The sequence below is a fragment of the Falco peregrinus genome, chromosome 5, assembly GCF_023634155.1.
Source record: "Falco peregrinus isolate bFalPer1 chromosome 5, bFalPer1.pri, whole genome shotgun sequence".
Taxonomy (NCBI): Eukaryota; Metazoa; Chordata; class Aves; order Falconiformes; family Falconidae; genus Falco; species Falco peregrinus.
Genome location: NC_073725.1, coordinates 22,338,120 through 22,363,853, shown reverse-complemented (window position 1 = coordinate 22,363,853; position 25,734 = coordinate 22,338,120). Strand labels below are relative to the sequence as shown.

General features: G+C 42.8%; 1 protein-coding gene across 9 annotated transcripts in view; it reads right to left on the bottom strand.

Moving 5' to 3' along the window:
• LOC101920115 (dual specificity calcium/calmodulin-dependent 3',5'-cyclic nucleotide phosphodiesterase 1C) overlaps nt 1–25,734 on the bottom strand; it is a 372,306-nt gene that overhangs the window by 196,017 nt on the left and 150,555 nt on the right. For 3 of the 9 annotated variants that reach the window (XM_055805456.1, XM_055805460.1, XM_055805458.1), the window contains exons 1-2: nt 6,615–6,763; nt 5,899–6,001 (exon numbers count right to left, since the gene is read on the bottom strand). The exons of 3 other annotated variants lie outside the window; for them this stretch is intronic. In XM_055805456.1, coding sequence (XP_055661431.1) covers nt 5,899–5,999 — 101 coding nt within the window. In that variant the 5' untranslated portion in view covers nt 6,000–6,001; nt 6,615–6,763. Of the gene's footprint in view, nt 1–5,898; nt 6,210–6,614; nt 6,764–25,734 lie in introns of those variants that run through there. 3 more of the 9 variants (XM_055805461.1, XM_055805459.1, XM_055805457.1) reach the window with 2 other exon arrangements.

Below are 25,734 nucleotides of genomic sequence, written 5' to 3'. Positions count from 1 at the left end.
GGTTAATCTAATGGCAAAACTCAGCCCTTCTTCACACCATGGGGAGAACAATATCATGCATCAACCAGACCCTGACAAACCTTAACACTAGTTGAGTCATTCATATCCACAGAGCAGCTCACCCAAACTTAAGAGTTTCTAGGTCACGCTGGAGTGCTGCTGCCTCCAGCATATACCCAGCACCCACTTACTAACCAGTCAGACCTGCTTAATCCTTCTAGAAATCACAGCAGCCACAGGAAAAGTGAAATTTAGACCTAAAAGGCCTACAGAGAGGTTTCCTGACATGGTTCTCTGACAAATCAATGCTGTCTATGCTCATTAGGAAAGTCAAATGAGAAACAGGGTGGCAGCAGCTGTATTTAAACGTGGTTGAAGGTTCTGCTCCCAGGGAAAACAGGGCTTCAGCTGAAACCTAGACCTTCGGGAGGTTTGGGAGAACTGAAACCAAGACCAAAAACAGCCTAAGCGCCTCTTATCTCTGGAAACAAATTAGCATATTCATATTTTCCACTTGAAAACTGACTAATTTACACATTTCCTAACAAAGTGGTGCTTTCTGAGGGGCTTTTTTAACCTTTACTGTCTGCTGCCAGCTAAAATATTTGGGGACAAAGCCCACTGTGCAGAGCATGCCTCTGGAACTGAAGGGAGCTCTCCTGTTTTCCTATTTACAATGGCCACATAAATGAAAATGAAGCGGATCAGGACACTGTCACTGGCAGAACCAGCTGTTCTGTATGTGACATTTTTCAAGCAAGGAAACCTAAAAATATCATAGAGCACACACAGATAAGACAGGGAAACAGATAACTGAGCAGTGGCACTCGAACACTTGTCAGATCATCTTCAGTCACCACGGCTCCATGTTTTCCCATTGAAATCAGTTGCTGTTTCACCATTTACTTCAAGAGCAAATCCAGATCCTACACAAAAGTTTGCATTGCGACCTCTTCACTGCTGATAAGATGTAAACTGCTTTGCAGAGGAAGCTGAGGATATGCCCTAAGTGCTTGAAATACTGTTCCAGCTCTTCAGCAAACCCACAAAGTTTTCAGCGACACTGATTTACATGTGGGTTTGCCTTCTTTCCTAATTCTACATTGACAGGCTTAAGCAGGAGAGTCCGAAAAATGAGTTCCAAGTCAAGCACCCCATTTGAGTTGCTGTTCAGAGATTGCTGCTGTTTGTAATGTCATCTTCAGCAGCATGAGGAAATACTACACTGAGAATGAAGGGATTTATTGTGTATTTAGCAATTTAACATTATAATCCCGGCTTCTGGGGAGAAGGTTAAAGTCCATTTTCTCTCCTCTCCTTCTGTAATGCTTAAAGCATTGCAGGGGCATCAGCAGATGCCAGTGATGCTGGTACTACTGTAAAAGCTAGAAACCAAGGTTTTCTTTTTCTGCATAAAATCAACAAAAATCAAACCCAAAATATCTCGAAGTCAGGTCTTCAGCTGCCATAAACTAGCACATCTGAAACTAGCAAAGTTCTTTGGATATATGCCTCTGCGTTCTTCAGTGTCATCAGACACGACACCTAGTCCTAGCACCGAAAAGAGCTTCAGTGCTTTCTCTATTCTTGAGAAATCAGAGGTAACCAAAACCACTTTGTGAAGCTTTAAGAGTCCTAACTAGCAGATGGGAGTTCACAGTCCCACAGTTAGGCTTCCAAACAACACCCCAACACAGCCACTACTGCTCATCCCTCCCTAGAGAAACCATCAGCTTGAAAAGCAACCATGCAGTTGTATTTTGCAGTCGAGTCTCCAAGCTCTGCTGCTAACAGTGCCCTGTAATGGGTCCCACCTAATCTTAACCAATGCGTTTTGCAGAGCAGAAGGTCCCAAGCTTAACAGGGTGTTATTAGCCATCATTGGAGAGTGGAGGGCAGACTTGTATGTAATTCCTGTACATGCAGTGTCCAAGTCCTGAGCTGAGTAAGGCAAGTCTGGATAAAAGACTGCCTTCTGGACAGGATCCATAGGGCAAGGAAGACAGAACTGAACAAGACAGTCAAGACCCCATTTCTGGCGGCAGCAGCTATTAAGAGCCATACACAAACGACCAACACATCCTTAAGAAACAGTTTCTTGCAGGCTGAACTTGTCAGCCTTCATGGGTGATCACTGCTTGGGAATAAGAAACAACTGTTCAAAGTCAGGTCCCATGTGAGGAAACAAGTGGACATCCCTGCAGCCCAGCAGCAGCCAAGGAACCGAGAAGATCTGCTCCCAAATTAAACACATAGTCAGCAGGAGCGCGTGTATACACCAGCAGTGTGCAGAGGCGGTGGCAGCTCCTCAGGAGCCAGGGAGCGAGAGCGTGTGTGTGCCTGTGGGGACGGGGAGGCACTGGGTGGTGGGGAGGCACCACTTGTGCCCAGTGGTACTCCTGGGAGGCAAGCAGCCCTCTGGCAGCCAAGAGGGAAAGCCCCATGTGAGATATCCCTGAAGGGATATGAAGCTGTTCCAGTCTGATTCATTTACGATGACGACAAAACTCAGAATTGGGTCTGTTTCTGGGAGGTCCCTGCTGCAGGGAAAGCTGGTGCGTTCCTCCCCAGGGAAGACAGGACCCTGGTGGCTGCATGTCTAGTGCGTGCAACCGTTCTGTTGGAATGAGCTCCTACAAGGAGAAATCTGGAGTAAACCTCTCCCTGACATTCTGGTATGATGCAAGAAAAAAGGGCAAAATTGTCAGTTCTCAACTTTCAAGATTTTCCTGAGAGAGTTCCATATACCTCTAATGGTACCAATGCCCAGGAAACAGCTCATTCAGAAACCTTTCCTGAAAGTTTGTTATTAATAAACCACTAAAAGATTCTTTTCTAAGCTTTGTTTAATCCTGAATTATATCCAACAGGTCAGGTATAAAAGTCAACATTTATTTCGTAGATCCCTGGTTTAAGACACCCAAATGTTTTGCCACAGATGACTTACTGCCCAGTGAGGCGATTTCTCGTGCTCCCTTAAACTTAAGAAAACACTATAGGTCCACTGACTTGATTCTCTTATAAATTGCTGCACAAAATCAGTAAGCCATGAATATGCATATGTCAAGTAAAAACATTTCAGTAAGTGTTATTGCATTGGTATTTTAGCTCATTCTTAAACAGTAAAAGCAAAAGGAATCTGTATATAGCCTAAGGACCATCACCTCACACTGCTACGCTTACAAAGCAACCAGACTGTCCTGACCAAGAAACCACATCTTGGAGAGATGCATAAGGGAAAGGAAAAGAACTTCCACTTCACCCCAAAGGCAAATTCAGTATCTTGTCTGGCTCTTATAGCAACCCATGACTCATGTAGCAACAAGACACCTGGCTTCAGCCTCACAAAACCTGCCCTTTGCAGGCTGTCCAAAAGACCTCCCTATTCCCTGAAAATACACACCCCATGCCCACCTGTCCAAAGGCACCATCCTACAGGACAGAAATGTACCAGGCACCTGGCAAAAAAAGACGCTCAACAGACTTGCTCAAGCAGAAAACACACAACGTTAGGGGAGCCTGAAAAGAGCGTCAGCTTAACCATCCCTTTGCAGCCTTTGGGTTTCCATACCCTTCAAACCAAGCAGGCTGAGATGGGTGAAAATTAAGAGTCCCCTTCCTCACCGCCTGGAAAAGCCACGTATTACAAGAGGGGATGAATATTAGTTTGTCCACTGAGTCATGGTGAGTAAACACATCAGCTGACACTGGGGGTGGGAAGACAGGAGGAAGGTATCAGGGTTGCCACAGGCCAAGTCCTACCAAGGAGATGTCCAACCCAATGCTGAGCACCTGAGACTGTTTGAACCACCACAGCCTTTCCCATTTCAGAAGCAGTGTCAGGATCAGACTACCTACTGGCTATCTGCCTGCTGCAGACTACAACTCCCTGGGTGGCTCCAGCCAGCATGGTCTCTCACCACCTGTGTAACGCCACTCTGGTAGCACTGCTGTGCCTTGGAACTCATTCCTGGGTGATACAGCTGTTCGGTGTACCAGGAGAAGGGAAGAGACACATCTTCTCAAGTAGATTTCGATCTCTCCAGGATGAAGCATCTTCTTTAAGAGTTAATTAAGATGGCTGTGCACATCTAATCAGTCTTCTTACACGTACAGGCATGCATAAAATGGACAAGAGAAACCATGAAATGTGATACCAAACCTCAGTTTGCAACAAGTTTGTGTGTATGTGTGTGTCATGTGCTAAAAGCCTCCATAAAATGACTGGGAATGGAAAATCTTCCACAGTCCTTAGTTAGAGCAGAACACATTTCAGTTTTCATCTTCTGATCAAGAATTCTTCAGGAAAATCTATCTCCTCTTTAGGCAAAGGAATTTTGAAACTCAGAAGGAGAAAGGATGTGTTTTGTTACACTCACACCCACTGCCAACAGAGACGGCCATACTGAAGAACAGCCTGAGGTTTAGCTATTCTGTATCTAGAGTAAGTCTTACAGTTTTGCCAAATTTCCGAAAGGTAGAAGAGACCAGATCCTGACGTAAAATATGCAGACCTTGCCTGGTACTAACAGCAGGAGAAACTCTGAACTACAATGCTGCTGAAGAATTAGCAATGAACTTCAGGTAGAATCCAAACCAGCACGCTCCTAAACTCTGTATTAGACAGAAATTCAAGGACTCTTAATACTACAGCATGGCACAGACTTGAAAATAAGAGGGTTTGTTTTGTGTGGCTGTTCTGTTTGGAAGGCTTACAAGACAGCTGTCATCTACTTTGATTAAGTTCCTTCACAAAACAGGCTTCCTGGAGTGATGCCTTGAAAGAAATACATATTCATACACGTCTCTTAGACTGCTTGGAGTCCTACAGAAGTTTTGGATATGCTTTACAAAATATGCTGTCGCAGCTCACACAAAATAACACTCAAAGAGCAACTCAAGTTTAAGTTGGACCCATTTGTTTTCAGTTATTAGCCTACTCTTTCTGCATTTTCTTGCTTCTACTGTTTCCTAGCCTCCTTGCTCCCTTCCCTCCCCCCTTTCCCTTGAGGGCTGAAATTTTAATAACTCTAACATATGAGGCTGAAGAAAAAAAGAAACAAAACAAACTGTTCTGAACACAGGGAGGGATGCAGCTTAACGTAGTAATGCTCCTCTTTGCCTTGGCCAAAAACTGATGGGCAAATAAATGCTTTGCTGCCAGTAAGGGATTTTATTGCTGGTAGACAGTATTTTACATACTGAGAATCTGAAAAAGATACCAGGCATTGACTTTAAATAAGCTAGGCAAACTCTACAGCCTATAAACTTTTGCTTTTCTGCAGTGCCAAGTTCTTTAAGCACAGGTACTTTTTTTTTCTACTGAGGAGGCAGTGTCCCATCATTTCATGGCAAGTCAGGCTTAAATTAAATTAATAAGTATAATCCAATCCATGGAACATGAATTTGCTGCCATTACAAATGCTGTTAAAAATGTTTTCCAATTGTGCTTTCTCTGCTTATTTTGTCCTCGCTAACCATCTCAGTGCCAGAAACGGTGTACATTTACAGGGGAAAAAAAAGTCTTCCATACGCTGCATCTAAGGGTAAGATTATTGCGAACAGAGGATCCAATTAACTACCATTCAGGCTATAACAAAACTTTTCTAGTATAGCAGCTAAAGTAATTAGCATCTCAGTAACTGCTTAGATCTTACAATGCCTCATTAATGACATTTCCACATTCCCACTGGAAAATGTTTGTTCAATGTAACAAGCAGCTCAATTTAAGGAAACAAATGGATCTTTTGCTAAGATTAAGCCACTGTATTTATGGAGAACAGGTGTGGAAACTCCTGAGAGATTCTGAAGGTACCAGCAAGAAAGGAAAAAAGAAAGTGCTGCAATAATTTTAACACGGGAGGGAACAGAAGGACATGAAAAAAAAGTACTACTTACAAGCCTCGGAGACGGAGCCAGATTTTCTCTATTTGCTCTGGCTGTAGGTATTTCAGAGAGTTGCTCTCAAATTCTTCGATTTCCTTAGTCGGTGACTCCATAGCTGCAGGTTAGCGCTTCGGTTAAAGCTCTGCGAGGACGGATGCTGCCCCCCACACACGCACACGCTCCACCTTTAACGCTGCCCAGGAGCAGCCAACATTTTTGGCAGCCACTTCTCCCCCCGCCCGGCGAGCGGGGCCGCGTGGGCAGCCCCCAGCACTCAGGTGTAAGTGGGGGGCAGCTGCACCAGCATGCCACCATCCTCGGGCTGACTGACCCAGGGGATTACAGGCTCATCTCTGGATTGCAAACCCACACGGATATTTTTTCTCCCCCCCCCCGCCCCCCCCCGCCTTGTTTTGGTTGTTTGGTTTGGGGGTTTGGTTTTGGGTTGGTTTTGTTGTTTGGTTTGTTTGGGTTTTTTTCCTTACAGTAAGCCAAGGATACAATCAGTAACACCAGCTGAGGGATCTTTATCAAGGGAGGAGGGGAGGAAAATCCCCTGCTACCCTGCTGACAAGTAAACTGTGGGGCTGCTGGGGTCCCAGGGCTGGGCGCTGCCTCCAAGGCTGCTGGCCACCACGCCAGTGGCAGCCCACGGTCCCTCCGGGCTGCTTCCCCGTGGGGCAGCATCCCTCTCCCTGCCCTGGCATAATTATTTTCCCCTCACTTACCAGCAGCGCTGCCGACACGCTCGAAACCTGACAACTGAGGAAAAAGTCATCTGTCAGCATAGCCCAGGCACGGCTTCTCTCTCTGCCTCCCTCTCTCACGCACACACAAACAGGCGCGCGAGGGAACAGGCTATTGGAGACAGGCTGGCTCTGATTAAAAACCCAACCAAGCCAAACCATTTGGGAAAAGAAGAGGGAAAAAAAAAAAAAAAAAAAAAGGAAGGGTGAATTACAGAAAGTGAGCGACTCACTCCTGGCAAACAGCCATCTGCTTCATTGCAGTCAGCCTGCTTTCCTGAGGGAGTGACGCGCAGCACGGGCTGTGAGGCTTCCACTGGGGCAAAACCCACTTTTAAAATAAATAAATTGGTAAAGCATCATTGCCTACACAATGCCTAAAACATTCCCCAAAACACAGCGGGGAAAGTCCGTATACTGAAGAGAGATCAAGCCCAACACGTTAGTCATATCTCATAGATATGCTGATGCCTTTCAACGAGAACCGCAAACAATACATTAAAGGAGAATACGTTATTCATAATGTATGAGGCATGAAACAGGACCTATGGATCAGACTCAGGAGGTTTGCCCAGGGGAGGTTCAAACCACTCAGCTCTCCTCTGGGTCCCCTGGAGTTCCCTCGTACTGACCCCAGGCACAGCAGGGACCAAGGTACGGGCATCTCTTTCTGCGCCAGCAGGGTCCCTGCCCAGGGCAGGAGGAAGGACAGGGATTTCTCTCATTGCACCAACCTCATCAATCACCTCTCAAACTCTGCCAAGATCCCCCGTGTACCTCTCTCTAGTTAAGGTTATTGATGTGGTGCTTTCAGATGAAATAACTAGAGCAGAGGGAAAATAACTGTCAAAACCTTGTCCGAGCCTTAACACATTTTGTGGTGTATTGCAAAAGTTGCCTCTGGAGAAACAGAGCCTGCAGCAGAGAAGTTCACCACATAAAGGAAGACAAGCTCCAGTGAAAATATGCTCGTTGGTGATGACTTCCAACTCCAGTTGTGCAAGTCCACACATCAATGCTCTGAGTAGCTTGTGGATATGTAACGAATGCATTAATTGGCCTAATCAAGCCAGCCCCTGTTTAAAGGGCTTAAATCCGTTATTAATCATGCAACCTGACCACTTCAAAATCCAACCAGGCAAAGTAAAAACAGACCAGACCACCCTGCCTACAGAGATTCTCCTACACCATGGGGAAAAAAAAAATAAAATTCCAGATTTATACATCTATACAAAATCAGTGATGTTTCTGCTTTGGGATCTGTTGTGTGCAAGAGGGCCTATAACTGGCCTTAGGCTCTGAAACTGTGCTGCTGACTTTGTGCAACAAGTTACCAATTTATCGTCTTGCTTCTGCATATTCAAGAGTGCTTTTCATACATGGGAGAACTGGAAGCCTTGCATTCATTAATGCAAAATGCAGTTTTCACTGGGGGGGTAGCAAGGGGAAGAGTTAAAAAAAAGTTTTGAGGTAAACCCATAAATCTTTAACTTTAAACTTTTCTTCCAAAGTAGAAAAAGTGCCAGGTTCATTTCAATTCTAGTGAGATTAGAGACGGCTCCATAAAAAGTATATCGTATTGACAGAAAGAGAAAGCCTATCTGGAATAAAAGCTTATGTTATCAGAGTTTTACCAACTTCATGGCACTTTTGACCTTGTCAATAAGATGACCCGGTCTTACTGATTCATCAGTACAACCCAGAAGCTCAGCCACACGTTTCATAGGTGACAGGTAATCATTTCCCTACTTATCTCAGTGTCTCCATCTGAGAACCAGACCTACAGGAAGGACAGTGAGTTCCACTGATGAGGAGGAGACTGTAAGAGCAAGGTATCGGTCTTCATTATTCCTGCATCATTTTGCCAACATGCATACAATACATATTTGAGATTACACTTTCCAAATGCAACCCATCCCATTTAAGGAAACCCTTTGTAGCTTTTAGTATTCACTCAAATCAACACAGAGATGCTGAGATTTCTTTTTTGTTGTAGGAGGCAAAGCTCCCTCACCCTTAGTTCCTATGGGTTTTAGATATTTTAAAAAAGCCACCTCATGCGAAAACCAGAGGCGGGTATTCAGCCCCACAGACATGTGGCCTACCGCAGTTACATAAAGCAGCCAGCAGAACAAAAGTCCCCATTTACACTTCATTTTTGCCTCTATACCTCTTTCAATTCTATTGCCGAATGCACAGAATCACATTTTTCCCATTCAGCTTTAGCCAGGAGCATTTTCCATGAAGTTTCATTTATTACCAGGAATCATCACTGGAACAGAGAGGCATTACCAACATACCATAACCCATACCCTTTTTAAATAACATTTTCCCTTGAAATGATAAACATATATTTTACTTTTGAGCTGGAGTGCATAAGTCAACAACAATCTGATGCTGGTGTAACACACACGTCTGTACCTTACCTATATTTTATCTATTTAACCAGTGTTTCATTCTTTTCCTAGGTAATAACTTTATAGTCAAGATCAGCAGAACCCAGGTACTTTTCACCTTCATCATGTTATTATTTACCATGCAAATTATGCATTCAAAATACCAGATAATGCCAGAAAGAATATATACATAATGACAGATGAGAAAAAATTATTAAGGGGGGGAAATTATTTTCAGCTGGTATCTAAAAACAGAGAGGCGTAAGACTAAGAATTAAAGGACAGTTACTATAGACTGCAGAAAAAATCATGAACTAGTGTCACAGCTATGAAGGCAGGCACACAGGGGAGAGACATTGGGCAGACAAAGACAGCAAGGTGGAGACAAGAAAAAAAGGGAACTACGAGATTCTGTGTGCCAGGCTAGGACACCTCCACAGATCTGAAGAACTAAACTAATATTAAGTGGATCCTGTTAAAAAGGTGATACAGGAGAACTTAGACATCCTCCCAGCCTTGAGCCTTTTATTTCATTTTATTTTGACCTCCAAGAGCCTCTGAGACCATAAGCTACTGAATACAAGGACTGTGCATTCTGATAGCTAATTGTAAAACCAAATAGAACTGGGAATTCTGACAGGGGCTAAATCAGGAGAATGCAGACAAAAATGCCATTGCATCCAACCGTTGAGGAAACTGAGGGCCAGACCATTACGACATCGCAGCAATGATTTTATAGGAATTACAGGTAGAGACAGGGCTCGCGGTGTTTGCAGGAAACAAGGTGACCTGCAAAACATGAACTGGGAGAGGAAAGAGCACTGGCAAGAGTGACACCAGTGTTGGAGCCTGTGGAAGCAAATGGAAAATCTAGAAGCAGACACAGAGGAATCAGGAATGTGTCTAAGGATGCTGCTTCTGCCAAAGGCAAATATTTTTACAGTTGTGACACTTAGCTGAAGGAAGTTGAGACAAAGACACCAGGCAGGCAGAGATGGCACTGGTGAGAGAGTTGCTGAAGACACAAGGTAGCTGCCTGTCCCTTTCATTTAGTGCTATGACACAGTTTGGGGCTGGGGTAGGAGGGAGGACCCTAATGAGATCCCACACAGCAGCACCACTCTGGTAACAAAATACAAGAAGCTATTATCAACAGTCTCTCCTTCAATCTCCATTCATTCTCTCAATTTGGTTTTGTATAGAAGATAACTAGAAAAAAAATGTCATTTGGGACTTCCCAGAAATAAAGATTCCTTCCTTCTTTAATAAAATTTTACAGTACTGTCCAGTAACTCTTTTTTTCCTCCCATGATAGCAGAAACTCTAATAATTAGTTAGGGGCAATAAGGAATTCCCAGCAGCTGAAGCAGTATGAGGATCCTACCTGCTCCCTGGGTCTGTTGCACCACAGACACTCAGTACACCTCGGGCAGTCCGGTTGCCTGTGCCCTGGAGAAGGTCACCTCTTCCCTGCAAGGACATTCAACCATACACCTGCAATGCTAGGTCCAGGGAGGGTCTCTGAAGTACTTGATGTTGATTTTGAGAAAGCTGGCTGTTTAATGAATGTTATCCTTCCCGTTGCTAGGTGCTAAACTGTATCAGCTGTCAGTCTAGGCAGTTTAAATCCTTTCCTAGGTAATTCTTAAGGAGCTACCCAGGTACAGCACTGCTGCAGCTGTTAAACATCTTCAGCTCTCTGCAACTGAGTGAGATCCTCAAATATAACTAGCACACAGCTGAGTCAAGTCGGGACACATTCAAGGAAAAGAGAGAAGTTATGAGGGGTAAAAGCATGACTAATTCCCCAGATGGTCCTCTTCCCTTTTGTGCATTACAAAGGACAACCTACTATGTTTGCTCTGGGAACCTCTTCTGAGCGTTACAAAGAACTGCGCAAGCAGCCATAGTAAGCAGTTTTCCAACACAAGCAAAGATGCCTGTACCAGCTTGGGGCATGCTGTCTGCTTATGCTCCTCTGCAGTGACGATGGAATATGATGTTATTCTTCACTGCCTGTGCTACTTCCTCTTACACTGATGCCCACCGCTGAACAGCTAGTGTGTTGTACGTGTCACTGCCCTTCGGTGGTGAATAAAGCAGTTGCAAAACACGATGTCTTTCTTTCCGCTCATTTGATTTTAAGGTACAGAGGGAGTAACAGGGAAAAACAGGAATGCAGGATATTGGTATCACCATGTTCAGGTTTAAGCCTTTGCTTGTTTAAGTCCCTGATTTTGTGATAGGTGTCAGCAACATAGCAAATATCAGGAGGGTGGCTGTGGCTGTAAAATGTTATGAACTTGTCCCATACATATCTCCCATTAATACTTATCACCTTGCTTGCCTTAAACTGAAGACCTTAAACCTCATGGTGAGCAAGAGAAGCTTCCAAAGGAACGAAGTTCGTAGGCTGAGCGTCTCACACTCATGTTGCTGCACAGAGGTCAACAAATCACAAGCACAGAGCAAGTCTGAAAGGCAGGAACGGCACCATCTGATTCACTCCACACTGCTTGACTATCATGACCATCATTTGACAGATGCAGCAGTAAGCCACCTCCTGATGGATTAGCCATGTCTTCAAAGCAGAGGGGAGCTCAGCTGAGGAAAAGCCCACCTGCCTATCAGAGACATCCATTGCTCAGCTTCTGGCAGGTGAAGGCCACACTGGGAGCACAGACGGGGACTGTGTACGCAGCACTGCATGCGCCTACAGCTGGAGCAGCACCGCACAAACTAAAGAGCACTGTGCTGCATCTATGCACCTCCCCAAGCCGTCCCACAGGAGATGCAAGAGGACACTGCTGCTGCCTTCAAACAAGGTCTAGCCCAAGGGAGACACTGGATTTCTCTCTGCTGCTGTATTATCTGGCAAGAGGTCCAGGGCAGAAAGACTCCTTCCTGAGCCCTGGAAGCATCTTTCTTGCCTCCTCCACTAGACTGTGGGAGAGGAGCCTGGACACCCACCGCGGACAGCTTTGGCACACTCCCTTCCTAGGGCACTAGGTCAGCTCTGTCAGTGACAGCAAAGAATGAAGAGCAATGTGGAGGTCCCAAGCAGGCCAAACAAGCCCTACACTGGCCTCCTCTATCCCAGCACATAGATTTGGGCAAATGCAGGCTTCACACTCTTTGTCTCCCCCTTCCTCAGTCCAGGACCATACTTGCATTCATGCTCAAAGCCTCTTGATGGAGCCCTGTGCAGGAAGGATCTTAATTAGAGGTACTTCTCCCTCCTTAGTAAACACACCGTTCTGCAGGACTTCTGATGCAGGAGGGTGCTGTTGACGCACAGCACAGTGGTGTGAAAGGCAGCTGGGGAGGGTGGCTCCAACACGTGCCTCCATGAGGGCAGGCATCACTGCAAAACACACAAAACACCCGGGCATGCAGGAGTAGGTCTGCCTTTCTCAGGGTGGTGGTACAGGTTTTTCATACATGAGTCCAAGACAGAATAGTCAGAGCAACCTCTGACATGCCATGCAGCTGTAAACTAGGCTCTGTCCTCAGATTAAACTTCCCGACAACAACTTTCTGTAAAGGCACCTACAGTTCCTTTCCTTTATGTCTTAAGTGGACTAGAAAAAGAGTGGCAAATTTCAGAGTTCTCCTTGTAGATTTCACCAGCCCACTGCAATGCATCCAAAAATGCTTCCAGCAGCCTGTCTGATGGAGCCAGTCCTTCAGTGAGCATGCACAAACTGGAGCAATAATTTCCAACAGCAAGATTTCTGAAGTCTTTGCTGGACTGCAGCAAAAACAGCTAAGCTGCCCCATGCTGAAGGGGTAGCATGAGGCACTGAAAGCATGCTGAGACATTGCTTATTGCTATTCCTACATATTGCCTGTGTGAACATGCATTTTCTCTCATCAATTAATCTGATTTGACAGAATGAAAGCTTCAAGCATTATAACAAGTTCTATAATTAGTATGACTACAATGTATTCATATGTCTATCCACGCATAAACAATCCAGAATCTATTTTATTCTCTTACCATTAATGCCTCCAACCAAACTGCAGCAGAGTATCTGTCTTTGCTTTTATTATTGCACATCCGAGTCTGGATCTCTGAACTTCAGTTACGGTATTACGCTGTGATGAGTCTGCCAGTACCGTATTGAAAAATATTACGCCAATACTATATTCAGTTTGTAAAACACTGACATTTCTGCTAATTCTGCTAATGCCAAGATAACCTGGGCAGATTTTGCTCAGCCTTTATCTAAGAGGAAAAAAATTTCTTGCTTGTTTTCAGCTACAAACACTTTTTGTTTGTTTGGGAGGGGCTTATGAGGAGGGAAAGGGGATCAGCTTATCACTTAATTGCATTTATCTTATTTATTCTTCACTTGAAATACTAGAGATAGATCGGGGAAATAGTTAAACATTGCAGCTCACTTGTATGCATTTTTGAAAAAAAATCAGAATTACAGCACTCTGTCCTGAGCAGAACAACTTCAGAAGGTTGAACTCTGAGAAAGGTAACCACTGTGCTAAGTGTATGAAGAGTTAATAAGAAAAGTATCATGAGACTCCGAAAGTAAATAAAACAGATAATTAATCTAATTGCATAATTAACTCATTTATATATCAATTAAAATAAGTCATATTTCACTACAAAATAGATGGCATTGAACGGAATTACTTCTGCTGTATTCAGCTTCTGGCTGTTGAAAAAGCATTAACGTCCACCTAAATATTAAGCATTTTTGATAGCAAGAAACTGTTATCAAATCATAGATGCCTCTGTCCCATTTAGCCAAGAACAGTATGTGGTCCTAAGCCTACTGAATCTTTCCTAAAGAGTCCTAATTCAACCATATATTATCCCAGTGTGAATAAGCAACATATCTGTCAGCATCTGGAGTTACACTGGTATGAATAAGGTACTTTGGTTTCAGATTTTTGTTGCAATTCTACTTTCTAGTTTTATTACACTAGGACCAAGTACTTCTCAAACTGTAATTTGGAAGTGAAATTTAATCTTTTTTTTTATTATTATTTTCTGTTTAAGATTAGATTTTAGGGCTTGATGGTAACTGACTCACACCATAGCTGCAGAGCCATTACTACCACCATAAGTGAGGGTTGGAAGACAAGCCTGCAAGGGTTAAAGCTAACCGAGGAGCAGCAATCTAAGGGGACTGCTAACTGCTTTTAATTACAAGCAATCACCCAGTTCCCTCAGGGCTGGGGAACTGGGATTTCAGCTGCATCCAGTAATTACACATAGTTTTAGCTTCTCTGTCCAGAAGGAGCACAGACGCAGCTGACCCAGGGAACGGTGAACTTTCAAGAAGTTTGAAAAAGTGAACTACATATAGATATAAGGATACATATAGACATATATGAAGATAATATATTCAGACTACTGCTGCATTCTCTACATCCTAATAATGTGTTCAGTCCTAGACTGCCACCAAGACTAAATATACAGAGAATTTCAAGCAGAAGTTTTAAGGGAAGGCAAATTTTAGCTTTTCATCTCAGAAAATACAGAAAAAAAATGTTTGAGTGACAGTAAAATAATCAGCACAAAAAATGCAACTGATGAAGTTGGTGGAAAAGTTGCTGTTCATTTAAACTTTTCTTGAGTTGAGCGTATCAAGCTGACGGTTTTGATTAAAAGCTCTGGTGACTGGCACGAACTTTTCTGCCAAATAATAATATCAACTAATATTGTCACCAAGACAAGTGCGTACCCATCTTCTCCGGTCTGTCCTTTTTGACCCAGAGTTGCTCAGTTTCTGTGACAGCAGACTTAGAAAACTTGCAGAAACAGTCTTCACCTTGGGAGGCTTTCCAAAATGAGAAAATTTCCACGCTGATGACACTTGAAGTTATTACTTAAACCATGGCATTGCAATAGCTCCACAAAAATCCCTGTTGCAGGCACTCAGAGCACTGCAACTTTGACAAAAGCACTATCACTCTTGAAGGGTGTTTTTAAAAGTCTGTTTTTCTTTAATGAACTCCACAGAGCTAGAAAGCCTTAAACCCCATATTGCTATACCTGACAGTTTAGGAAGGAGGCTCTAAAGAGGAGTGATGGTTAAGGGAAAAGGGGCTTTTTAAAATGCTTTGCAAAAAAAAGAATGAGGAAAGCTTGAAAACTTGGTTATGGAAGGTCTTGGCAAAAGAGGTAAGATGTCAGTAGTACTCCAAGCAATTAATTACTTAAAATAAATATCTAATTAGAAGACTGAACAAGAACTAGCTTTCTAGTCTTTTCCTTTTTCACCAGTAAACACCCAGTGAGGTCAAAGTAGACCATTTACAGACCAGAAGCCTCTGTGCAACTTTCTCAGTTTCCTGCTCACATTTTCAGATGCAAAGGGATTAAATAAATATTGAAGCTTATTCAAAACAAGAACGAAGTTGTCTCAGAGAGTTTTTTAATCACTACTTATATGTTTGAGAGGTGGAAGCGGGAGGTTTTTTGCTTGTCTGTCTCTCATACACAAAGTACATTTTATTACACAGGCCAATGCTGCCCCCTGTACCACAAAAGTGCTACATTTGATCCAATATTCGATATAGACAAATTAAAAAGAGGGAAGACAGAAATTATTGTACACCATAAATTATCCCTTGTAGAATTAAGAAACACATCTATAACTATCACAGAATATCTGTATATATTCCATTGAATTTTATTGAGTATAGAAATTTATAAACGGACCTTCACTCTTTCCCCCTTTATGGTTTTGTTTTGTTTTTTGTTGTTGTTGTCAAAATCTGTCCAGCTGCTGCAGAGAGGGAAGATTCTTCACTTGCTCTTTTGGACTACCACTATTTTTTGACTCCAAGGAGCCCAAGTGCTATGCCTTCCCTTCTTATCTGCTGTCTCCCGTGGGAGATAGGTAGGCACCTTCGATTGCTCTACTTGCCTTTGCTGACAGAGATAGCCAAGTCTGGGCAATTTAACTAACCAACTCTGGCAGACTGCAGTCCAAGTGACAAACATTAGCTTTGGGATCTTATGTATATCCCCTTCAACCCCAAACCTCCCAATTAAATTAATATTTCCCTTATTTTTCCATGGATAATGGATTTTTTCCATGCATTGGACACAGGTGGAAGAGGAAGCAGAAAGTGGAAGCAAAATGCAAAACTATACTGCAAAATGCAAGACTATACTGCTCTGAAACCAGGGAGCTCAGAACATCATCATCGAAGAAAAGTCTACCGGGTAGCAAGGACCTTTTGCTGAAGTGATTCACAAAGTAGAAGCTTGTTAGTCTGATCTCAGCAGTGTGCCAGGCATCAGAGCTCACAGAAAATAATAATTAAAGGGAAGCAGAATACAAAGCATCTATTTATCACGTTGGATCATGGCTAACTAACCTGGTCTCTTTCTTCCTGAATCCATTTCCTGTGATCATGCAAATGCAGTAGATCTAACATATTTGGAGCTTACGAAGGCCTCAGTTTCCATGTTTTGAAAAAACATGCACTGAAAGAGTGAATTGCATTGTGAGCAGGGACATGACTAAACGCAATGTAAGGATGTGGGGTAAACTGGCCTTCACAGGACCCTCCACTGCCAGACCTGGCCAGTCTTCCCAACTTGTCCTTGCTCATGCAAACCCTATAGGATCAGTAGTTTCAGAAGAGCAAAAAAAAGGCTAAAAAGGACTGCAATTGTTCTCTGTAGTTATCAGAGGTAAACACCAGGAAAAAAACCACACCAAACTTTTAAAGGAACAATCTTGCCACAAGAGCAAACATAAATTAACTGGCCCTGAATGCAATTTGGAAGCTGAAAGATTTCTAAGCACTAGAGCACTCAGCCTCTGGAAAAGCCTCCCAACTGGTACAGCACAAATGAAAGAACCCACTCCGCTTACTTGGAGATGAAGGTTCCCTGGCTTACGCAGGGGTGATGTGCAACACCACAGGCTAGACCCAGTGACCTATGCCGAGCTCTGTGCCCTGCAGGTGCTCCTGCACAGAGAGCTTTTGGGCTAATGCCTACAGGGGAGGACAACCAGCTCAGGGCAACCCACTCTTCAGCGAGGGAAAAAACCAAGGTAACAGGGGTTTCCTCTGGGAAGAGGAGAGGCAAGAAAATAGTATATTGTTACTGAGCACATCACTCTCTACTTCACAGAAGAGGCTGCTCCAAAGGTTTAAAAGGTGTTTGTGAAAGACCTTTTCTCAGCTCCACTGACTGAGGTCTCTGGAACAGCTTAAGGGCTTTGGGGCTTCCTCCCTTCTTGTAAGCTGTCTTCTGCTAGAAAGAGGAAAAGCCTGCCCTCAGAACCTGAAAGACCTTTTCCCTGTGACAAAAATAAGAGTTTTGTGAGCCTGCAGGTAGGTTTAGGCACTTCACTGCAATGACATGCTCCCCCATCCTCTCTAGCTGCAATTAGCCTTTCTGCCACAATTGATTCTTACTATGCTTAAAGCCAGTAAAGTTTATAATAACCACAAAAATTACTGAAAAAGGTCATAGCAAGAAAATGTATATATATGGATGTAGCTGTGCATACTCCAGAGACTTCCCAAACAAAGAGGTTCACCACACCAGGGAACATATATTGCAGAATGGTTCGTCACAAGGAAGGTACAAGGTGGCCCCCTTACCCAGGCAGGTAACTGGCATCCACACCTCAGGATGCACAGGGAAGAAGGTTCAAAGGCAGCTCATACCCTCCTCCGTCCTGCTGCTGTGAAGCAAAATCTCCCTTGTCTTCTGGAAGAGCAGAAGATGGTGGCTATTTTGGCCAAAAGGTTTCACAGGCACATGCCCATTCAGGCAGAACGTGCTATGGGATTTGATCGTCACTGCTGGCATGTATTCAGAGAAAGTACACAGGGGTTGGTACCGCTGTTCCCTCTTTTCATTATCATGTTGTACAGAAAAGTATCCTAAAACAGACCAAGTAACATATTGCAAAGAACAGGAATACATATAAAATCCTGAACACTGCAAATTACAATCACAGGAAAGAAAAGAACTTTCTTGTTAGCAAGAGATTTACAGTCTCCTTTTTGCCTTTCGTTTACCACCCTCTCAATGCTGCAGTCCACATTCTGAAAAGAAACCCACAGACTTGAAGATCAGATCCTTACGCTGCTATGCTTTCAATGGATGTTTTAAAGTGTGCAGCATTTTAGCTAAACATCATAGTGTCCCTCCTGCATTTAGAAGCACTATTTTTTAAACTGATTTTCCAAAGCACTCCTAGAAGATCACAAAGTGTTTACAAGCTATGCTTTGCCCTTAGTGTTCACCACTGCCTTGTGGCATTTCACTGGCAACATCAAAAGTTACCAATAACTAAAAATCTGCTGAGTGATACTTCAAGATAAATCCTGCACTGGAAGAACAAGTGATCTTCCCCAAATCCTCATTTACGCTAATTCTTGCAATTCTCCTTTAAATTAGATCCATTGACCAGACTTAAGCAACATCATGTTCACCCTCACCTAACTGTTTCCCCATTTCCACAACCTTGGCCACCAGTGGATGGACTGAAGAATAAACTGAAGTACTGAAGACGGACAACAGCAGTGCAGGAGGTCAGTGAAATGACTGCCGTAATGGTTCCTGTATACATATTTGACAGGTGCCCGAGAAAGATGACAGAGCAAAACAACCCCAAGGGAATCACCATCAGTAATCTCCCTCTCATCAGCAACTACGAATGTCCCCTCCGGATGTCTCAGCTTCATCACATTGGTCTGCTACATGAAAATCAGTGTACTTCCATGTACCAACAAAGAATTAGGTCTGCGATGTAGCAGGAAGGAGCAAACTTGTAAAAGAGGAAAAAAATGGCAGGCCATGTTTTGAAGGGTTCCCCAGTACAATCACTACATTTCTGATACAAAGTTATTTGGGATCTTTCGGCAAGTGCCTTGTGAATTTACTTATCTAGGTCACACCTGAGAGAAATTTAAACAGTGTATTGTCAGGCCACAGAACAAAAAAGAAATTACCCTGGAGAGGTATTTTAATAATAAAGAAGACTACAATTAAATCACTTTGGAATCAAGAAGCTATTACACTATTGTCCTTTAGGAACAGAACTGTCTTTGCCAGAGCAGTGGGTTGTATGACCTTCCTTCAGATAAATACAATGCAATGTCATAAACCCATCAAACTGCATCTTAATATGGCCTGTGCAGACCAAAGAAGTATCTGCTAGCTTCATTCATGCCTTAATGTGTTTCCTTCTCACCTGCTACCTTGATCTTTAAAAAATATGCTCAGCAGCAATCGGTTCACTTGTCAGTAAATATTTGATTTATATGTATGAACCATCTGCCACCATAATAACTCAGACCTGAGCACCTCCTAAAAATATTATTATTGCTTTTGGATTCCCCTGGCTCGGAATGTTTATTGAGTCTCAAATGATCATTTTTCTATATGTCAGTTGTGACCATCTGCGCAGAAGCTAAAATTATATCTGTGTGCATGCATATGTGTGTGTGAGTCCAAGCGTGCGACTAGACACAAGAATATTAAGGTAAAAAAGGCAAGCACTAAAAGTATAAAAAGAGCCAGCATAAAGGGTGCACAGACGGCCCTAAGCAACTCTGTTACATGCCAACTATTTGAGAAAATTTTTAGCTATGTGATTATACCCATTTCCATGCTGCACCACACAGACCCTGCACTGCACACCGAGGTCTTTCCCTGTGGACTCTTCAGGCGGATGAATCTCTTTTCATATTAGACTGCTCAGCTTAGCAACCAAAGCAGATAAGGTCTACAGCGGTACAAGGTCTGGAAATAGAGTCTTACAATAATTATTTGGTTTAATTTCCACACGTTGACTCAGACACATGTGATACTGATATCAGGAAGGAGGGAAGTTGGAAATGGCATTTCTTTTCCATGTGGCATCCTATTTTCATTATTGTTCCCTCTACTGTGAGACGCTTCTGTCTCCAGCACCAGGTAAGTAGTACTATTGTCCTGTATTTTGCTCAAATTATCTTTGTGTTGCTATTTTTTAGCCAAATGCATGTTCTGAACAGGGCATAGGGAACATATTACACATGGACACTGCAAATACTGCATTTAAATGATAAACATGCTGCCACAAGGGAACTGCCACCCCTGAGTATATAAGCATGATTTGAGGCCTGTTGTGCCGATAAAACAGTGCTTAGATTTGGCTGTAATGCATCTACAACAAATATTAATAAACCTCCCTGTGGATCTTCACAGAAACTGGATTCAGCATAATTTCATGCTGCATGAAAACTCAGTCTATATGTAACTGTTGAACAAATTCCATGTGGTATTTAAAACTTCAATTCACAATTAAATTGCCCTAATAAATGTATTGCAAATCCATAAGTGGCTCAAACGTGCAGTTGGTATCAGTCATTGTCACTCGTTTCAAAGCAGTACATTCTCCAGTAACTCTTCCATGGCATTGATTTATAGCTATCCAAAGGCTCCTAGAATTCATTTTTGTCTCTGTTTGGCCAGAAGGAAGAGGAAATTCCCTCTTCTTACCAGCTCTGACTTTATTCTAGCAGCTCCACACTTCATTATAATGTGTCCTGAAAAGGATGCGGCAAAAGAGTCTGAGCAATTCTAACCCACACGCCCTGACAAATTGTGACTCATGCTTTTAATCAGAGCTGAGAAACAACATTTTGCTGCAACATTTCATCTTGCAAGTGTGCTAAGAGGCACAGAGGATGGGCAAGGTTTCTTCTGCTTTCAATTGGAAATAGGTTACACGAGCTCATGGAGAATGAATTGTATACAAATAATTATTAGAATTAATGGTATCTGCTCTTCTGATTTATTCCGAGGAAATTGTAGAGATCAAAAGTTATGGCTTAAACAAAGGAAGGAAAGGAGGGAAGGAACAAAGGGAAGCACAAAGTACTTTGTGAACCGAAAATAATACATGGTAGGCCATGGCACACCTTACACCAAAAAAACCCTCCCAGTTTCTGCAGAAAAATGGGAGAATTAATACTTTTTTTGTTTATTTGCAAATATTCCAGTGACTAGTTGAAGAAATTTAATGTACTACATTTCAGTTAAGTCTTAAACAATAAAATCTGCAGGCATAATTTCCCAATATATATTTGACTGCATTTTCACATGCTAGTGTAAATTTGCTACCAAAGTGGGTATTTGCGGTAGGATTGGGCCGATTATTTCTTCATGTTGAACCAAACAAATAGGTGTTTTTTCAGTGTAATAATGGGATCAAAACTGTAACAATGAACCCAGTTTTCTAAGCTGTAAAGTCCCTCTGATTTTAATTACACAATTATGTTAATACAAAAGAAGGCAACAAAATTATTAACTTAATCCTTGGCTTACCTGTTGCATTTTTTTGCGTATTAGTTTTAATCCTACTTTTCAGCTAAGATTGATCATTTTAGGACACAGAGAGCTGTTGCAGGGTTTCCATTCTTCTTATTCATATTGGAGAGTAATAAACACAACCCCATTTCAACAGGAACTCTGAAGGCTTATTGACTTCCATCTACTGAAGAACTTCAGCACGTGGCTGGGAAAAGGCACAGCTGCTTGCTCAAATCGCAGCTCCCACTCCTCTGCTGCACCAATTCCACCACCACTACAACAGAAAACTTTGCTTACAACATGGGCATTCAGCTGACTTGCCTAACTAACAGCCTTAGCAGCCGGCTTGCAACAGGGAACACCTTTGCCAGTGCTCTTGCCCCAAAAGGAGAGGGAGTGGAGAAGCCTCTCACAGTGCTCCTGAGGTTCAGAGGCAATACCTAGCCAAAGGTCCCGCTCCCTGGGAGAGACAACAGTTGTGCCCCTCCCCTCACGCCCTAGGAGAACCTTTCAAAGGCAAGTTTTGCAGACAAAAACATACAGACTTCCCATACTACTAGTACACTGGACTGCCTTGTATCTGTGAGATATTTACATTTCACTCCTGAAGTACTTCAGGTCTATGTAACCTAAGACAGGATCCTAACAACCCACATCTCAGTCCATTAAAGTCTTGTTTAAGCACCAAAGCTGAGTACTCCCCATTCAGTATTTTTAAATGCATTCCAAACTAGAGCTGAGAAACTGTAGTGCACAAACTGACTTTGCAAATGAACCACACAGAAGGAGATCAGAAGTTCTGTTTTAACTCCCTTTGGCTCTCCAATTCTCTCTTATGGAATCATAGAAAAGTTTAGGCTTGAAGGGACATTTAAAGGTCATCTAGTCCCTGCAGTGAACACTGACATCTTCAACCAGATCAGGTTGCCCAGACCCTTGTCCAGCCTGACCCTGAATGCTTCCAGGGATGGGGCACCTATCACTTCTCTCAAAAACCTGTTCCAGTGTTTCATCATCCTCATCATAAAATTTTTCTTCCTTGTATCTAGCCTAAATCTACCTCCTTTTAGTATAAATTCATTTATACTCTTGTCCTATTGCAACAGGCCCTATTAAAAAGCCTGTCCCCATCTTTCTTGTAATCCCCTTTGAAGTACTGAAAGGCTGCAGTAAGGTCTCCCCAGAGCCTTCTCTTCTCCACGCTGAACAACCCCGACTCTCTCAGCCTTTCCTCGTAGAAGAGATGTTCCAACTCTCTGATCGCTTTTGCGGCCCTCCTCTGGACCTGCTCCAACCGGTCCATGTCTTCCCTGTGCTAAGGACTCCAGAGCTGGATGCAGCACTCCAGGTGGGGTCTTACCAGAGCAGAGTAGAGGGAGAATCACCTTCTCCAGTCTTCTGGCCATGCTTCTTTTGATGCAGCCCAGGATATGGTTGGCTTTCTGGGCAAATCTTGTCATGCTCTAGGAAGTCTTATTTTAACAGGGTGACCGCCTGTAACTATATACTGAAAAATCTGAAAATAAAATGTAGGAGCTCCACGGAAAAGCAAGCCTGCCTGCATGTATGTGTAAGCAAGTTCCCAGCTCCCTGAAGTCTATTTGAAGTAGAATACGCAAAACTGTTTACTCTTTAGGAGCTACTGCACTGAGTCAGTGGTTTCACACAAAGGCACACAGCAGCAGCTACCAACATTATCAAAAAGCCTTTCTCTGGAAACACTTGCTCATTGAGCACCCTGGAATTAGCCTTCAAGCTTAAACCTAGGTAAGCGTCCACGGTGTGCATTTCATTTCCAAATGCCAGTAGCTGACACAGCTGTTTATAGGAAGGCTCCTCCTGATGTCAGATGATTAAGCACACACGAGATCCATCCATACACTGTCCAAACAGACAAGTCAACTCAGAAACTAAACATTTTACTCCAAAGATACTTGCAGTACCCCCTGGGAACTTGATTCAGTCGCTCTCAGTGATAGCAATGCTGGGTAAAACCAGTATAAATACTGATGGCGTTTTAACCTGAATAGTTGTCTATTTGAGCTCGATGTTGCCAGATGTGGGGTGTCTCCTTGGAAACATGAAGCATTTCTCTTCCAAAAAAAGGAATGAATTCCCATTGTGGCACAAAGACCAGATTCTGGGCTTCAGCTGGAAGAAGTCACATGCCTGCATCTGTAGCAGGACACCTAGCCTGTACAGTTCGTTCTCTTGGTGCTGGCTTCTCTCGAGTATTTTCTCCCTAGCAGTATAATATGGAGCCCTTAATTATTAAATTATAAAGCATCACTTTTACCAGCAACTTAGAAACACACAGAAAAAACTATTAAAGATTTCTTATTCTGAACGAAATAAAATAGGAATATTTTTTTAAAAACCACCCGTGTCACCACAGTACTAAAATAATACTTAAAGCTTCGTGACTTTAGTAATCTTCCTATCCAGCAAGATTTCATTTGTGAATCACTGATGTGTGCAGCCTGCTGGCAGAATTGTATCTATACCCAAAGTATATGACATAAAATGAGGTAACATAATAAAACCTCAAGTGTCTGTGGTGCCTTGCAATAAACAAGCATTAATAAAAATAACCCACCAACAAGCAGGATCAACAGAAAAGTGATGCATGCAGACTACAGAGTAATAAGGGATTAAGAAATTGTTAATAAAGGAAAGGAAAAATAAAACTAGCTGTAAGCTCAGCTCAAGAAGCAAACACTTAGGTGTGTGGACTGGAACTCTTATAAAACATACATTTCTTCACTCTTCTTTAATTAAAGAAGGAATGTCAAAAATATTGGTAGTTCCTTTAGAGAAAAATGATCACACCTGCTGCTAGTCACCACTTACCATCTTGCATGAAACACAAAGACATAAACAGGTGGTTTTTAAGCATTCCTCTTCTGCTACCACAAATAATTCCATGTTGTCCCATCTGACCACAGTGATTTCAAGAAGAGTATTGTTATGCAGTTTTGGTGAAAAAAAACATTATTTGAAACAGCACATTGTTGAAAGCAAATGGATATGAAAGCAATCAGCAGGTCTCCAGCTTTCAAGGTCATATCAGATGTGTGTCCCTAGAGGATACCTTTTCTATTTCAAAAACTACTCTACTCCTAAGCCAAGTGTAACAATCCTCAAAGGCCAGCTACAGAAATGAAGTCAAAACGAACGAGCCATCTGAAGTCCCCAGCAAGCTGAAGGCTGGCATTCACACTGGTAACCATACTAGCAGACCTCTGTTTCATGAATTTTTACAGTGATCACATGGTCTAACAGGTGGGTTAAACGTCAGGACTTCCCTAAATTCAGTGAGTAGACACACAGCAGAGACCTCTCTATGTCAATTCAATTCTAAGGGGAAACATCAAGAAACCAAGTGCAGCAGTTGAAATTCAGAGCTGTCCTTAAAGAATTTCTAACCTTTGCTTCAGGCAAGAAAGTCACAAAATTTTTAAACCTCAAACACTGGTTACAATTCCAGGTGAAAACACATTGCCATTAACAAAGCAAATTGACAGCAAGGTTGGAAAGAGGGTGTAATTATGCCTCATAGAATTAATCAATATGTTTATTTCCGATACAGCCCCTGATCTTGATAACAACATTCCCTATCTTTAACCATGGCTATGTTCATTAGTTGAAGTATTTCAAGTGTTTGGAGGATCAGGACTATAGGACTCTCCAATCCACTGTTACACCGACATATTGCATCAGGGGAAGAAGCAGTCCAGTCATGCTGTGTGGTGTGGGGAAAGAGCAAAGCAATGAAGCAACGTGAATCCCTTGAGGCACTCAGGCAAATGCAGAACAATATCAATTTGGTCAGGAAAAAAAAAAAAAAAAGTAGTGAAAAATTTAGAGACAACACGAAAAACAAATAAATTAGCAAGTCCTCATCTCTTCCTCTGCAAATTTCTAGTATTTTTTTTTACTGCATCTTTTCTGTTAAGGGAGGAAAAATTAGTATTACATGCAATATTACCACTTGTTCTGGAAGAGGACAAAAACCTGCAAAGAGCAATGATATTGGCCCCTCACACTTTTCTATCAAAAAAAAGTCTAACAGTGCCACTGTGTATGCTATCACCAAAAGTCTGGGAAGGGCTCATTGGGGCTTTGCAATCTGTGGGTTAGGACTGGTCTGGTCTCACTGGAGCAGAAGTGAACAGTCCCTCCATGGGGGTGGCAGCTCATGAAGGCAGAGCAGCACTAAGATCCCCTGTTTTGTCCCTGACGCACCCCCAGCACAGTCTCAGGTGAAGGACTGCAGGCTGTGGCGCAGAAGCTCCCTCCCCTAGTACATCCCCAGGGAAGAGACAGGGAACAGGGATGGGTGGGAAAGTGGAGCCCAAACTCTTCCTAACTTTTCTTCTCCCTACTTCCAGATGAGCAAAGGGCT